At 37.1% G+C, this 17,877-nt stretch overlaps 1 protein-coding gene across 1 annotated transcript; it reads right to left on the bottom strand.

Moving 5' to 3' along the window:
* Positions 1-5,900: 5,900 nt before the first annotated feature.
* On the bottom strand, positions 5,901-16,967 carry LOC125453413 (ras-like protein family member 11A). Its single transcript, XM_048532971.2, has 4 exons — positions 16,675-16,967; positions 10,917-10,973; positions 10,747-10,823; positions 5,901-10,454 (listed from the first exon to the last, which is right to left on the bottom strand). Exons 1-4 carry the CDS (start codon positions 16,793-16,795, stop codon positions 9,987-9,989), a joined length of 723 nt encoding a protein of 240 aa, XP_048388928.1. The 5' UTR covers positions 16,796-16,967; the 3' UTR covers positions 5,901-9,986.
* Positions 16,968-17,877: the final 910 nt, after the last annotated feature.

Raw genomic sequence — 17,877 nt, 5'->3', positions numbered from 1 at the left:
CACTAGCAAGGCCAACATTTACTGCCTGTCCCCATTGCATTTGAACTGAGTGGCTCACTGAGCCATTTCAGGACTGCATATAACTTGGTGAGAAACTTGTTAGTGGCACTATTGATGTATAGCTGCTGCCCTTGACCTTTTTGGTGGCACAGAGTCTGAATTTGGAACATGCTTTTGGAAAAGGTTTGGTGAGCCACTTTAGCACATCTTGTAGATGGTACACATTGCTGCCATTGTGTGCCAACAGTAAAGATAGTGAGTGTTAAAGAGGATGGATGAGGTGCCAATCAAGCAGGCTATGTGTCTTGGATGGCTTCAAGTTTCTTAGTGTTGATGGGCTTTATGAGTTTCTGTAGGATTGGATCTATAGGCTTCTTGGAAACTATATTTCTTCAAATTTTCTTTAACCTATGTTCCCAGTCTCACTAATTCTGTCTTCATATCTTTGTTTATTAATGTTTAAGTTGCAGATCCAAATTTCTCATCCCCAAACTGAATGTTAAATTCCATCATCTTTTTATCACTATTAACAAGAAAATCCTGTTAGTATGAGATCATTTATTAATCCTGTTTCATTTTGTTTATCAGATCCAAAATAACTCATTCCCTGGTGAGTTCCAGATTGTTTTGCTCCGAATGCATTCTATGAACTAATCCTTCAGTTGCCTTTACCAATTTTATTAATCCAATCTCTATCATTATTAAAGATCCCCACAGTTATTGCAGTACTTTTCTTATAAGTCTCAATATTTCTTAAATTATATTTCGCCCTACAATGTAACTAGTGTCATGGACTATAAAGTACACCTACCATGACTTACTTTATGCTTTTCCTTATCTTCAAAAATATTCTTTCTACATCTAGATCCTCTGAAAGAAGATCCTTTCTCACAGCAATACTGATATAATTCTTTCCTAATTGAGCTAACCCAAATTCATCTCCTTTCATTCTGTCCTTCTAAAGTATCAAATAATTTTGAATATTCAGGTCACTTTTCCAAAAATGTCTTGGTAATGCCTACTATATCATAATCATTTAGTTTTATTTCTGTGATATGTTATCTATCTTGTTATAATGCAGTGAATAGTCAGTTATGGCGACTTTGATTATGTCCTTTCACAGTTTTACCATCTGTAATATTACTTGCTGATGTACACTTATGTTTGGATGTTCTGCCCCTTCCCGTCACATTCTAGCTGTCATTAAACTATCACTACCATGTACTATTACCTTGTCATTTCTCAACCATCTGCCCCCACACCCTTCCTTCCCCACCATTTCATTGAAAGCCCTTGCTATAGCTCAAGTTATATCATTCACCCCAGTCCCTGAGTAATTTGGATAAAGACTGTCACATGGCTTACGAGCTATGGTGCACTGAGGTCAGTGTATAGTGCTCCAGAGTGCCTCTGTGCTGTCAGGTCAGCATTGGGGCCACAACATTATGCTTATCACCTTCTGCAAATGGTGTTGATTTGTCTGGTTTCACATGGTGTGGTTCTTGAACAGAGAAATTGCACAATGTTTATTTTAGCAACATTGCTGGGTGTACCAATGGTACAAGACATGAAAGTCTTTGTGTAAGCCATTCAATTATGTGATCAGTGGCTGGTTCTGGTTGAGGCATATATTGCGTTGTGTTTCCAAACAGTTGTGTTGGGAGTTTCTTGTTGCATGGCTGATGTTGCTGGGAAGTTTACTGTGGGGCTGATGAATCAAGAGATGTAGAGATAGTAAGGGAAAATGAGGTTGAGGTTGAGGTTGAAATGCATCCTATGGTCTTAATAAACGACAGAACAGGTTTGAGCCGTAAATACTCCTACATTTCAGGGTTATTTTCTTAAAAAGTAAACTCTGTTATTCTATCTCTGCATCTCTAAGTATTCTGGACTGAATTCAAATAAAAATATCAACTCTTCTTCTGGAGTATTAGGCATAAACTTGCATGGTGATGTTTCTATGATGTTGCACGAGTGACATATTATTGGAAAGGAATTCCTCTATGTTCATGTAGTCCATAGAGTTTGCATAAAAGCAGTAAATTTGTAGGAACGAGTTTTTAAAAAAATAATTTTGGCTTGATTGAGTAAGTGGGTAATTTACCTTACAGCTTGTTTGATTGTATTTGGTTATAAAACACTTTCTGTAAGGAAGAATAGCTACATGGTTAAGGTAAATGTAAAGATTATTTTTATGGCCCAGGCTCATAAAATCTTGGATTAACATGTCTGAAAAAACTTTGAGATAAAAGACTTTTACACAAAAACAGCAATGTTTTAAAGTAGTGATCAGAGATAATGGGAACTGCAGATGCTGAAGAATCCAACATAACAAAGTGTGGAGCTGGATGAACACAGCAGGCCAAGCAGCATCTCAGGGCCACAAAAGCTGACGTTTCGGGCCTAGACCCTAAAGTAGTTTAGCATGTAATAGGCTTATATATACAAATTTTGTTTTAGATATGTTGCTGTTTCAGTTGTTTTAGACATGATAATTGTTCAGAATCACATATGTTTCTTGTAGTTAGAGGATAATGATAGGTTTTGGAGAATATTTGGATATATATAGTACTTTAATAAAAATATAATGGTCATATGCCTTGCAATAGGATTATAGGAAAGTAAGAATTATTAGACACAAAATGGCCGTGGTCTATCTTATTTACAGCTTACCACACTAATGGCCACTTGGTTCAACAATGAGGTTATTGATGAATCACGGAAATTGATCTTTAACTGTTAGTCTACAATAGTTTGAAGGGAATATCGGCAATAAAGGATCATAAAAACTGGCAATTTTTTTCACCACAGTGGAATGGGCATGAGGGTCATCATATTGAAATGTATGTTTCTTACATGCTGCTGGTGATCCTCCATGTGATTAATGACCTTTCATAATACATATAGAGCATCCTCCCTCAGGAGTTAGTGTCTTTCTGTTCATCAATATCACTTTAGTGTCACAATAAGTCAACAGATATATATACACATAAATAAAAAGTCTTCAACCTGAAACATTACCTTACTTTCTTTACACAGAGGCTGCTTGAACAAATGAACTTTTATCCAAAATGTTTTTGTTCTTATATCAGTTTTCCAGCATCCACAGTATTTTGCTTTCTCTTCACAAATATTTTTATATTAACATAGATGTCAAAAATATCTTGACTTCTCCTAGCATCCTAAGTGAATACAGTGCAGAAAATCTGTCTTATTGTGGATTGTTGCCAGTACTGAGTATTGCTGCATTTACTCAACATTCAGCCTGTGAAATATATCCAGCCTAATCCACAATTCAAACAGGCCACTGAACACCTCCCAATTAGACAAGTGTATAAGTAGTTATACTAATGATGGAAAGGTAGCAAACATGGTTTATCAAATACCAATGTGCATGACCATGATTCCTCTTAGCTCAGAGGAGAGTTAAGCACTTACAGCCCACTCATTATTGTTGCCCAGGGATACAACCAGTGCTCCAAAAAATGGAGTACTCTTGGCTTGGCATTGCTTATAATTACATCCACACCCCCCCAAAAAAACAGAAAATTATTATGAAAAGCATTTTGAATGAGTTGAATGATCAATGCCTTTTTCTTCCATTTCCTCAAAACTGTGAGTTCTGTGAAAAAATATTCTAATCCTAGTCTTTTGTAAACTTTGTTGTTATTCATTTAGGTGGCTTCTAAATAAATTGACATTTGTTTTTGAACACGATGTACACACACAAATCATTTAAATTAATATTTTAAATGTAGTTGATATTTTCAAAAATATTCCTGAGAGTTTATTATACTACATTTTGCACATCTGTGCCTAAGATTTGAATTTAAAACTGAAATATTGTGAAGGGATTAACAATATCACAGTGAAGTACCTATAAATATTTATAGCACAAGGATAATTCCAAAGGTAATTCAGCAGATTTATGTGCCCGTTGGGCTGACAGGAACCACTTTAGAATGTTTACGTCATTTATGGAAAACATCAGAAAAATCAGTATCCTGGAGATAACGTTCTCCACAAACTGCAGTGTACAAAATTACAAAATGGGAGCAGAATGTGACTATTGGGCCACTCAAGCCCCCTCCACCATCAATAAGCTCATGGCTAAACTGTTTGTTTCAAATTCCATATGTTCCCACCAATTCACTGAATTCTCCTGCCTAATGAGAATCTATCCACTTCTATCTTAAAAATATTCAATGACTCAACCCCCAATGCCTTCTGAGGCAGAGTTCTGAAGACACACACAATCTGCTGTGAGGAAGAGCTTATTCTCATCTCTGTCCTGAATGGATGCCCCTAATTTGCACTGTTGGTATTAAATGTGGGACTGGTGATAGAAATCCCAGAAGATATCAATAGTGGTGAGACATCTGTGAGCACTATGGAGATGTGATGTATACATAATGGTAAGCTGTGGTGAATTCTGTGAAATAATTTGCTGGCACTCATGAAGGGAAGTCCATCATGAAACTACACAAAATTCACATGGTGCAAATCTTTGGCAAAGTGCAGCCCCATAGCTCCTTAGACATCACCTCCCAAACTCATTGGTTCTACCATCTAGAAGGACAAAAGCAGCAGATGCACAGGGACATCATCACTTGAAAGTTCCCCTCCAAGACACATACCATCTTCTGTTGCAACTTTGTTGCTATTCTTTTACTATTGTTGGGTCAAAATCTTAGAAATTCTTCTCTAACGGCACTGTGGCATATCAACACAACTGCACTGCAGCAGTTCAGGAAGTCAGTTCATCACCACTTTCTAAAGAGCAATTAGGGATAGACAATTAATGTAACTAATGACACCCATATCCAATGAACGAACAAAGAAAAATTATTTAGTCAACTGACCATCTAACAATAAACAGGAGTATTATCTCCAAACGTGGATGTGAAATAGATTTAATCTGAACATGGGTTTCATTTAGTTCTATAGACTGAAAGATTAGTTTGCCACCTTGAAATTAGGCAGAATACATTGCCTTGGTTATCCTGGAGCACATTGGAATTCCATTCAGAAAAAATGTACACCTATCCTCTGACATCTCAAAGAGTAACTTTAATATAATGGAAATCGCAGACTGAAAATTTCCTAATGCATTGAGTTTATGCTTATCCTAAAGGTCATCCCATGAATATAACATGTAAAAATTACATATTGGGTAGTATATGGCCTCATAAGTCAATGATGAGCAACAACAACCTTTTCTTTACCCGAAAACCCTTATGAAAAATTGCAAGCCATAAAAGTTCAGGATTTGTAAATCACACGCATGCCAAATGAATAAGTGTCTCTGGTGGAGAACATAGTTTGCACATGTAATAAATAAAATTCATAGATTGAATTTATGTATCAATATTTTTTAAAAGTTCAAAGTTAAACTGGAATTACATATTGTCATATTTTTGTGTTTCTTGATTTATTCTTATCTCCAGTAAAAGCATGAAGTTTTCATCAGCATGTTAGGAAAAATGAGTGAACTATCTTAAATTCAATGGAAAAACAACAGTTTCCATTTTGAACATAAAATAAGGAATTTACAAAATAAGTTTTAAAACAGATAAATGAATTATTTAAACTATAATTTTGTCAGTAAATTTATGGGAATGAGATTTTACAAAAAAAAATTGACTTGATTGAGCAGGTGGGGAATTACTTTTTTTTTTGATTGTGATTAGTTATAAACATTTCCTGTAAGGAAGAATAACTAGGTGGTTCTGGTGAAAGGTAAGAATTGTTTCACAGCCCAAGCTAATCTTATGTTACCAAATCTGAAAATGCTTTGAGATAAAAGACTTCACTTAAATATACAACTATGTTTTAATAGTCTAGTACATAACAAAATGAGCCAAAGTGTACTAAATTTATATAAACATATTGATTTTTCATTTGTCTTAGACATCAGCAATTATTGAGGAGTCACATATGGTTCTTGTAGTGAAACGATATTGACAGGTTTTTGAGATCACATGAATATGTTAGGTAGGACATCTGGTACGATATTATTTCACTGGGAACTGATACTATATTCTCCTAGGCATACACACAAATGGCTAAACTGTTGCCACATTATCAGTAAAGATGTAAAAGGCTTGCAGGTTGATACGGACAAGCTATTGCTAAAAGGAGTTGATACATACAAACTGTTGCATATAGAGTCCCCACAGTGTGGAAACAAGCTATTTGGCCCAACAAGTCCACACCAACCTTCTGAGGACCCACCCCCTACTCTATCTCTGTAGCCCTGCACTTCCGATGGACAATGCACCTAACCTACACATGTTTAAAAAAAAAGTTATGGGATAGTAAGTAGTGAAGTCATTTGTATGATCATTACTTTAAAAAATTCAGAATTGGACAAGCACTATTTAGCTAATCTAAGATTGATTGCATTCTGTCCATGCATTGACGAGCTGATCAGAATTCAGAATGTCTCCAATCATCCACAGAGGGGTAGTGGCAAGCAAGATTAATAAGCAATAATTTTTAATGCTTTAGTGCACAGAAGGGAAGACAGAGGACAAAATGATAAATTTAATCAACTAAAAGAAAACAAGACATATGTGTCCAGTGAACCAGAAACAAAATCTGATGTCCTGAATTTGATCAACTGAAAATTTTCTACTTATAATCAAATATAAAATTTCTTTTATCTTACAATGAAAAATGTAACAAATTCTGCAATTCATTAAATAACCTGCTCTAATTTTGTTATCATAACAATTAAAATCAACACTAACTTCTTCTGTCAAAATGTAACGGAACATACTTGTTCCTGGAGTAGATCTTGGAATGAATCAAGACTAGAAAGCTTTTGGACTGGTTCTCTCAAGTCAGTCTGCAACTGTAATTAATTTAGGTCTTACAAAAAGTTAATTAACACTAAAATTGTACAAAGTTGTCTTCAAATTTTTAAACTTAACATGCATAAAATTAAGACACTTTGGCTTTTGATTCTTGTGATTAAAAACTTCCAAAGCACATTTGAATAAGTTGTCACCGCAGTCATATTAAGAAGAACAATGGTTGTAACTATACAACCTCTTCGTCAAAACAAAGCCATTATTTATTACCATGGATTATTTAGAACACATTTTTTGTTTTATTTATATAATCATTTGAAATTTCTATGATCAGCATGATTAGTCTTTTATCCCAATAATAAAAACACAGCTCTTACTTTTCTTGATGTAATTTTTTTTAGGTTTATTTTCTTGGTAACATGATTAAACTGGAAGAAGTGCAGAGCTTCAAATGAGACTCTGCAGCAGATGCTCTGGTCTATGATATGCACTTGATTGCTGAATGTTTGCAGTTAGACCTTCACAAAGAATGCCAATTGTTTTTGTGACATAATTATAGCAGGAATTGAGAAAAATTATTTGCACATAATTACTGTGAAAGTTTGTATTGAGAACATTTTAGTTGTAATAATTTAATTGATTTTTCCTTCATGCCTGTTTGAGATAAACCTTTACTTTGATAAATTTTACTGTGATTAACATTTTGGCTGATGGGACTGAACTTATGAGAAGTGAAATGCTCCAAATGATTGGCCAAAAATTTACCAATGTTTAAAAAGACACTTATCACTTCAATATTTGTCAGGCTTCAGATAGTAAATGTCTTCACATTAGAAGACACAAATTACACATGATAAATAGAACAAAGGGGTTGACAAGTGATGAACATAAGGTCAGTAACATCAGGAGAAAAATATTTTGGACAAATTTTAACTTTGTTTTCACTGGAAGGACAGAGGCTGAGGGGTGATAGACCTGAGAGAGGTCTACAAAATTTTGAGGGGCATAGATAGGGTGGATAGCCAGAGACTTTTTTCCAGGGTGGCAAGGTCAACTACAAGAGGGTACATGTTTAAGGTGAGAGGGGGAAAGTTTAGGGGAGAAATGTGGGGAAAATTTTTCGCAGAGGGTGATGGGTTCCTAAAATGTTCTGTCAATGGAGGCGGTGAAAGCAGGCACATTTAGCAATTGAACGGGAGGTGATCAGAGGGATAGAAACTGCACATTGGCAATAATTAGCATGTCTAAATAAGAAACAGGAATCAGTGCAGGCTTGGTGGGCCAAACAGTCCATTCCTGTGCTATACTGCTTCATTCCTTAGGAACTAAAATCCAACTAATATCTGGGATAGGATGCCCACATCATCGGGCAGGCATTCTAAAAGAGGTAGCCGCAGAGTTAGTGAATGCTCCGGTTTCTGAAAATCTCTAGATTCTAGAACAGTCCCAGCAGATTGACAGTTACCAATTTAACTCCACAACTCAAGGAGGGAGAGAGAAACCAGGCCTCAAATCAACTGGAAAATGCTACAAATCTCTTTTTAAGCAAGTCTTATCCAAGCACTTAGCAAAATCATACTGCACTCAGACAAGGCAAGTTTTTACAGAAGGAAAATTGTATTCAACAAACTTTAGTTTTTTTGGGGATGTAACAAGGGAGATCAATAAAGAGAATGAGATGATTTCTTCATTCAAAGGGTTATGAATATTTGGAATTCTTTACTCCAAAGTATTAAGAATTAAGGCAGAGATGAACAAATTGTGATCTCTCAGGGAATCAAGGGACATTGGCTGTAGGAAGGTAAATAGACTTAAGGCAGAAGTTGTTGCGTGGCAGAGTAGGCTCATAGGGCTATAAGATCAATTTACTGTTCTAATTTTCTTGCACTTTTAACAATGCCAGTTATAATAAATAATATTTCTACATTTACTCGTTTCATTTTTTAACACTTTTCATGGTACTTATTATCACCTTTTACTGTGTCACTAAATTACCTGTGAAGCAAATGCATTTATCTTGAGTAACCCCACAAGATAACATTCCTGCTGTTAATTCCTTCAGCCCAGTCTCTCCAGCCTATGGATATTTCTTAAAATGCTGATGGACCAATGTCAAGCATACCAAGAGATGGCCACAGCCCCTGATGTCTAACAGGTATTTTTCAGCAATTATCGAAAAATACTGAACTCACACTGCAATTTGTCAAATAACCTGTTCTAATTTGTTTATCATAATTCAATACTTTAAAATCAATACTTTTACTCCTGTCAAAAAAAGTATCCTTGTAGATGAGTGAATTTCTAATATGTTCCTGAATTAGTATAAATCTAGAAACATTGTACAAATGTCTTTATAGTAATATAGAAATGAGCACATTTTTCATTGGGTCACAGGAATAACTAATCATTGTTTGTATAAAATACAGTAAAAAGAATTATCTCCAGCAAATATAGCATTGTGGTTCAATCAATAAAATACAGGATAATTACAAACTCATTACACAAAAATGATTGACAGTAATGTTTTGTATAATTCTCAAAATCTATACACTAGAATGGACAAATAATTACATTTTCTTAAACTGGAATCCACAAATCAGAAAATTCCAGTGGCTAGTCGCAACTTCATAATGGCAACGGAGACTATGGCGACCTCTTTCACCTGATCTGCACATCTGTCTCTTATATAATTTGCCTCACTTACACTGCAATCACCCAAAATCTGTAGCAGGTTTTAAATCTTTGTGACTGTTCTGTTGTCCCTGGTCCATGCCACATTTTCACTCACTTCACAATGTATTGCAAGATTCAATACAGCTGCACTGTACAACGAATACACTCCATTACACATTGTGAACAGCCATTATTGGCAACATTAGAAATGCTATTCAGCTATCTTTTCAAGGTTCAACATAGACACTCACAAGCAGTGCATTGCTACACTGTAGCAGCATAAATTATATGAGCATTAGCAAGTAAAGAGATATTCGTTTGCCCTCAACTAAATCCGGCTCCATAGTCAATCACCGCAAGAACCAACATTTGCACCGTCATCATTTAAAGCTACTTTTATAATTTTGCTGGAGGTAAAAGGCACCATTTACAGAAGTCGTACTAATACTGTGCAATTCTGCTTGTCATCCACTGGGCTTGATCGTTTTAATATCCACGTCATAAAGTGGCACCAGATTTCACTTTGGAAGAGAGGGCTTGTTTGAAGCGTCGTTTTAAATCTTGCATATTAGGTGACTTGGGTCGAGGAATAATTGATCCTCTTCGTTTTTCTCCATTATTGTTCATATGCAGCTTGCTCACCTCTTTGTAGGCATGTTGGAAAACATCATACACATCCTCATAGTTTTCTCTGGTAGAGATTTCTAAGAATGTTGTACCAAGTTCATTTGCTAATTGGATCCCATCATTGGTCTGAACTTGTCTGGCATGCAATAGGTCACTCTTATTAGCAACAATGACCACAGGAACTTTTGTATCAGGATATATTTTACGTATATGCTGGTACAGGGGTCGAATCAGTTTGTAACTATTGTAGTCAGTTATTGAATACACCAAGATAAATCCCTCAGCCCAGTGAATGCACCTGGAGACAAGGTCAGGAAAACGTGGACATTCTCCTTGAACCTAAAAGAAATTTAATCAGAAATTAGCTCATTTGATGGATTTACAAATTCAATGACAAAGAAAACTGAACATATTTTTGTATAAATAAATTGCGTAGCTTTATTAACATTATGACATTGTTCAAATAAGCTACAAATCAAAACTAAGAATTTTGATTGAATTAGTTTTTTAGCTAGTTATTATTCAAATAAACTGCAAATTCTGAACTTGGCTTCAGGGAGTTTTATTCTTTATTGCCATCAAGGTTTTCATTTGATTTCCCTAAAATGTGATAGTGTCACATATGCCATACCTGAACACAAGGAGTGTCTTGCACTTGCAGTGAAAGCTGTTCGCCTTCAATATGAACCAGTCTTGAATAAAGATTTCCTTTGAAATAAAAGCAATGGTTTGTTAGCAAGTATTTATTATTTATTGATCTTTAATGATCAATTTTGGTTGATTATTTTAAGAAATACATACCTGTATTTGATTCATAGTCCCCAATAAACCGCTTTGTTAAGAACCGGACAATCAATGCTAGAAAGAAACAAGAGAATTATTAATAATTCATTGTCACTGCTTTTCAAGTTGCTCTTTCATATGCATTTGAGAAATTGAGAATTTATAATGTTCATCGTAAAGACCAGAGATACACGTGCTTCAGTATCCAGATAATACAAAAAAGGGTGAATTCAGCAGGTCTATATCTATCCTCTCCTTATAACAAAAGCAGCTTCAATATTAGTTTTCTGGCACAGTAGTTCCAATTAGTTGTAATTGTAAAGGAAACTTGTCACATTCACTAAGGCTGTTTGTGATTCTGTGTTACAGCTGGAATATTCCATTAATGCAGGTTGATGGCGCTACAGTGGGAAAAACCAAGAAGCGAAAATTAAAATAAATCAGTTACTAGGAGGAATTAGGCCATTCAGTCCCTCCAACCTGCTCTGCCACCAAATAAGATCATGTCTGAACTGATTACTCCAAGTTCCTACCAACTTATGATAACCTTTCAGCGACTTGTTTTTCAAGAACCTATCTACCTCTGCTTTAAAAATATTCAAGGATTGTGATCCAACACCCTTTGAGAGAGAGCGTTTCAAACCTTATGATCCTGTTAGGAAAGATTTCTACTCACTTCTGTCTTAAATGGGAAACTGCTTATTTCTAGATCGTTTCACATGCTCCCTATCAAGGCAGGCTGGATTTTATATGTTTCAATCAAGTCACCTCTTACTCTACGAAGATCCAGTGGATATGAGCCTAGGTTGTCCAACCTTTCCTCAAGACAACCCACTCCTCATTTGAGGCATTCACCTAAAAACAATTCCTTGAACTGCTTACAATGCATGTATATCTTTCCTTTAAATACTGTACACAGCACTCCTGATGTGGAGTCAACAATCCTTGATATATCTGAAGCATAACCTCTCTACTTTTATCTTCAATTCCCCTCAATTGAAAATATTCTGCTAACCTTCCATATAACCTGATGTACCTGCAGACAAATATTTTACAATTTGTACATTAGGGTACAGTTTCCTATGCATCTCAGTTCTGCAACTTCTCATTGTTTAGGTAACATGCTTCTATTTTATACTTCTTGCCAAAATAGAACATTTTACATTGTCCCACAATATACTCATTTAACCCTTTATTCATTTATCTTCCTTTTGTCCTCCTATCATTTATTTTCCCTGATATCTTTGTCTTCACCAAATTTAGCAACCAAATCTTTGGCCCATTATCCTTGACATTTATATAAATTGTAAAAAAGTTGACATTCCAGCACTAATCCCTATGTCACATCACTTCTCACACCTTGCCAACCAGAAAGTGCTACATTTAAGCTTCCTTGTCATTTACTGTTAGCTATCCAATCTTCTAACTATGACAGTATACTACCCACTATATCATGGGATTTTATTTTCCAGAATAGCCTTTGAAGTTGAATTTTAATAGAGTGCCTTCTGAAAATCCAAGTACAGTTCATCCACCAGATCCCCTTTATTCATAGCACATATTCCTTCCTCAAAAGAACCCCAACAAATTAGTTAAACAGGATTTCCCTCACAAATCCATGAAGATCACTTCCAGATCACTTTGAATTTAATAGCTTCTAACATCTTCTCTTTGACAGATGTTAAACTAACTGGCTTGAAGATAAAAAGCCAGATGCCAAATCTACTTTGTCTGTCCCAGGGATTGCAATCTAATAATCCACCATAATGCAAATAAACTGCCAGTAGCTGTGATATTATTTGAGTGTAGCATAATATGATACGATTTCCTGGATTATTAATGCATGTGAAAAGATTCTACAGACATTCTTCAATGTGCTTGTTTCTATATATTTGCATTTTACTCATTTGGTGCAGTTGTGCAGAAGTAGTAGAGGGCCCTCAAATATTTACATTTAACACCAAGTGAACTATTTTAATAGCAGTGCTCTTTCAATTCTTTATTTCTTTCAGGAGGATTGAGGCTAGGATCACTGTTGTATAGGAGAATCTTATTTAAAATGTAAAAGATACACATAGCTATTTCTAAGTACAACTAGATCTAAAGAGCTCTTTATATGCAGTAATGCAGTTATCATTACATCAAGCTATGTGAAAGAGTTCAGCTCTGAATTGCAGTATTGGAATTGGAGACCCACCAGTTTAGTTTACATGATCTTTGTTGATCGTATCTGACTTTTGTCTAAACAGGAAGTTACTGTAACATAGCTTTGCAAGTTTCTGAAATCTAAAGATATGCCATTTTCAGATGAAGTGTATCAAAACACTGGATTATTTTTCAATGAAAAGAATTACTTTTGGCTATTAAAAGAAGTCAGAACTGGCATTAATTATAAAAGAAATCAATTATTCTTTCTAATTGTTAATCAGGGAAATATTTATCTTTAGGGTTGATCAGGAAAAACCATGATTTCTTCTACTCCTGTAGATCGTACTGTTCCTATCCTATCAGACAGGAAACTGAAGGAAAACAAACTCATGAACCACCATTACTCCCAAATAATAGAGCCTTTTTTATTGCAGTATCTGTATCATTAAACAGAAAACAATACGAATGCAGATTTGAGAAAATGCAAAAATATGCTGTTATTTTTAAAACCTTGTAATTGACTTATTCAATATAGCACAAACAGCAAACATTTAATTTCAGCTAACTGCATATGTATTTTAAACTCAGTGCAAAAAAATCCATTAACAAAAATATCAAGAATGAATTTAAGAGCCAATCTGCATATCCATTGACTAGTCTTAGTTGTACGCAATGTACATTTGTGTACACAGATTCAACTGGCAAGGTGAAGGCTGGATTATTGTCAAATCTTCTACTACAATTATTCAAAGCTCAACTATTTTTCTCAACTTTGTCAAAAAGAAGGAATTCTAGTCATACTGTGTGTGCAAAATAATCTATTTATTGAAATTGACAACTACTTTGATTATTTAACTTGCGCATGTTTTCAAATTCATTTCAAGCTTTTTGATAAATGTCTTTAAATGTCAGAGCACCTCAAGATAAGCAAAGGCCAAGCTATAGATGGAAATAATGGGATCTGCAGATGCTGGAGGATCCAAGATAACAGTGTGAAGCTGGATGAACACAGCAGGCCAATCAGCATCTCTGGAGCACAAAAGCTGACGTTTCGGGCCTAGACCCTTCTTCAGAGAGGGGGATGGGGAGAGGGTTCTGAAATAAAAGGGAGAGAGGGGGAGGCGGACCGACGATGGGGAGAAAAGATGATAGGGGGAGAGGAGAGTATAGGTGGGGAGGTAGGGAGGGGATAGGTCAGTCCAGGGAGGATGGACAGGTCAAGGAGGCAGGATGAGGTTAGTAGGTAGGAAATGGAGGTGCGGCTTGAGGTGGGAGGAGGGGATAGGTGAGAGAAGAACTGGCTAGGGAGGCAGGTACGAGCTGGGCTGGCTTAGGGATGCAGTGGGGGAGGAGGAGATTTCGAAGCTTGTGAAGTCACAAGCTTCAGTTTGAAGTTAGTTAATGTAGGATCAATGAAGCAAGCTGCTTTGTCCTGGATGGTGTTGAAATTATTGGCTGCACTCATCCAGTGCATCCCCTATCAACATCCAGGGAAATTACTATGACCAGAAACTGAACTGGACTAGCCATGAAAATACTTTGGCGACAAAAGTGGGTCAAATTCTCGGAATACTGCAGCAAGTAACTTACTGTGTGACTCCTCAAAAATTGTCCACCATCAACAACGCACCAGTCAGGAATGTGATGAAAAATTCCCCACTTGCCTGATGAGTGCCGCTCCAATAACACTTAAGAAGCTTGATGTCATCAGGAACAAAGAAGCCGACTTGACTGGCACCACTTCCAGGCATCCACTCCCTCCAATACTGATGCTCAGTGGCAGCAGTGTGCATCATCTATAGAATTCACTATAGAAATTTGCCAAGTATACCCAGATAGCACCTTCTAAACTGACAACCACTGCCATTAAGAATGCCAAGGGCAGCAGAAAAATGGGAACACCATCTTATGCATGTTTCCCTCCAAACCACACACCAAGCTGGTTGGGAAATTAATCACCATTTCTTCACTGTGTTGGGCCAAAATCCTGGAACTCCTTTCTTAGCAGGGATATGAGGGTACCTACACCAAATGGGCTGCAATAGTTAAGAAGGCTGCTCACCACTACCTCCAAGGGAAGCTGGGGATGGGCAATAAATGCTGCCCAACCAATGACTAACAACTATGTAAACATCTTCTGCACAAGTCATCCACTCAGCTGTTTGGCGATACTATTGAATACAGCACATTGAGAGCTGAATTTGCACACCAATTATGTCAAAATGAAAACACCTTTCAAATACAAAAAAATCCAAATTGTGTAATTCCAGATCAACTTTAATGTGGCTCAGAACTAAATTATGATGTGCATAAATCCCAAAAGCCGTGTAAAATTAAGTGATCACAAGCTTTTCAAATTCCCATGTAATGGCTTGAATCTCTGGGAGCTCCCATTACCTTGTAGACTAATCGAAAAATTCCCAGTTTTACTGAAGAATATGCTCATTGTACAGTTCTGACAAAGGGTCACTTGACCCAAAACGTTAACTGATTTCTCTCCATAGATAGTGCCAGACCTGCTAAGCCTTTCCAGCAATTTCTGTTTATGTTTCTGCTGATTATGATTGTACACTTGTACACACACGATGATTGTACATCTTTTGGAAAGAAAACCAATTTCTGATCAGTGTTGTTTATAAAAATTGGAAATAAAGCCCAAGTACAAATGAGCTAAAGGCTTGACAGTCCTTCTAAAAACAACCTGCAAACAGTTTCCAGGCTGTGTTGGAACTAAACACAACACCTTCCAAAGCAGAAAGGCACCCTTCTCTGATTGTAGGCAGTGCTTGCCAATGTATTGGCCAATCTGGCTCAAACACAAAGAAATTATCTGATCATTAACTCATTGCTAATTGACAGTCACAATTTCCAACATCACTACAGTAACCGCACTTCAGGAGCACATCAGTGGCTGTGAAGAATTTGTGAAATACATTATTTCACGGTGAAACTTTCCTCGCCTTTGTCTACCTGTCTTACTGTTTCAGTGCGAGGTTTTGGTGTCAGGTTTTGTCTGCTTTGCTCGTTTTATTATTACATGAACGGCGCTACGCAAACACAAATTTCTGTTGTTACCACCGGCTCCCAACAAACAGCTGTAACAGTTCAACACTTCTGGAAGTGTATATCCTTGTTCTCTTCTGGCAGGAAATCCCAGAATCCGCCTTAAAACTATTTCAATCCTCCAGAAAACAATTAGCAGATTTCAAATGCAAGTGCGGGACAGCGTCCGCTGAGTGACACGTTTGACCACTCATGTCCCTGAACTTAGCCACAATGCCGGCAGGTTCTTTTTTAATGGGCAGCAGGAAGAACCCTATTCCATCTATTTGGGACAAACTTAATCCTAAATTACAGAGTCAAAAGGCTTGGTCCGCAGTCTGATAATTGAATTTTAACTCAACATAAATGAACACAAATTACGTAAACAGGTACTTCATGCTTATTCAATACAGGAAATATAGTTTTGATTCTGTTCCTGGATTTAATCGTCAACCAAGTCCATCAGCAGCGACAGTACTTGTCTTGTAAGATTTGGTTAAATAGGAATACTGTTCTTTTCTAAAGTAAATTGTTGACTGACATTTCTGTAAGCGTCTCAGTTTTTCCCAACATAAACACATCTCACCTGTTTTCCCAACAGTGCTTGACCCTAAAACTGCGATCTTGATGTCTCTGTTCATCGCGTTGTCGCATGACTCCGGGATTGGAACCAACAGTAAGTTCGTCGACATATTATAAAAACGCATGGGTCCCTTCGCAGTGTTACCGCCGACTCGATGGAATTGCAGATCTAACGAGACTGTATATCTCTGAGACTGTAGCTCTTTGACCTATTTGATACGATCAGCAACTCTCTCACACACACAGCTGTACTCCAAGCCTCTGGCGCTTCTTTGTGTCTGGGCTCTGGCTGCTCTCTCCTCGTCATATACACAGTGCTGTGGGCGAGCATCCTCCCACTACTCACACAAACCAATAGGACTGCACTGACGAACACATCAACGTAAATCGCTTGAATACGTTCGGACGCAGGAACTTCCTCACATTATACCTCCACCAAGGGTGAAACGGTATTTTAAGATGCATCGAATGGCTGCTTTGCAAACAACAGATTGCAGTCTGTTTGCACTAGTCGATCTTTTCTTTCTGACTGGATCGCCAGCGCTGGTATCCAACAGGCTAAGAATGGCACAGTACGATCCAATTAAGAGTGACACCGTCAAGTGCAGTTCAGTAAAGCACAGACCCGTTCAGCTACTGGCACATATCAAGCCAAGCAGGTAGCGTGTTCCCATGAGGACAGGATACCACACAGCTCATACTCTCCAAAATGGGCTTGGGAAGGGAATCCGCATTTGGACCTGGCGACTCTACCCTACATCAATCATGCAGCTTCACTCAATGGGTGGGAATCATAAAGCTCGCTGATCCGATCTGGAGTGAGTCAGGGCTGCTCACTCTCTCCTGCATTGTTTGTGTGCTGTTTAGAGCTTCTTGCTGAGTCCAACAGGAAGGATGCGAACCTGAGAAGGGTGACTGTTCCAGGCAGTGGAGGCCTGCAGGTCAAAACCTTCCTGGACATGGATGATGTCACTTTTTTCTGCTCTGATCCATTGTCAGTGCACTGGTTTATGAGCATCTGTCACCAGTTCAAACTAACCTCAGGAGCCAAGGTAAATTGAGGCAACAGCAAGGCCCCATTCTTTGGGAACTAAGCCAATTGATCATTTATCCCCTTCACCATCAGGATAGATTACCTGACGGTGCTGGGAATATGGTTTAGAGGAGCTGGGGTGTGCGCAAAATCTTGGGTAGAGTGCATCACTCT

This window comes from Stegostoma tigrinum, chromosome 6, assembly GCF_030684315.1.
Source record: "Stegostoma tigrinum isolate sSteTig4 chromosome 6, sSteTig4.hap1, whole genome shotgun sequence".
Lineage (NCBI taxonomy): Eukaryota > Metazoa > Chordata > Chondrichthyes > Orectolobiformes > Stegostomatidae > Stegostoma > Stegostoma tigrinum.
The sequence above is the reverse complement of the archived record's forward strand: the minus strand, read 5'-3'. Positions and strand labels throughout refer to the sequence as shown.

Excerpts from the sequence above, each read along its gene's own strand:
- LOC125453413 (XM_048532971.2), bottom strand. The coding sequence starts at position 16,795 with ATGCGTTTTTATAATATGTCGACGAACTTACTGTTGGTTCCAATCCCG. Across the intron at positions 10,824-10,916 it reads GGACTATGAATCAAATACAG|GAAATCTTTATTCAAGACTG; the intron begins GTATGTATTTCT and ends TTTATTTCAAAG. Across the intron at positions 10,455-10,746 it reads AAGACACTCCTTGTGTTCAG|GTTCAAGGAGAATGTCCACG; the intron begins GTATGGCATATG and ends AATTTCTTTTAG.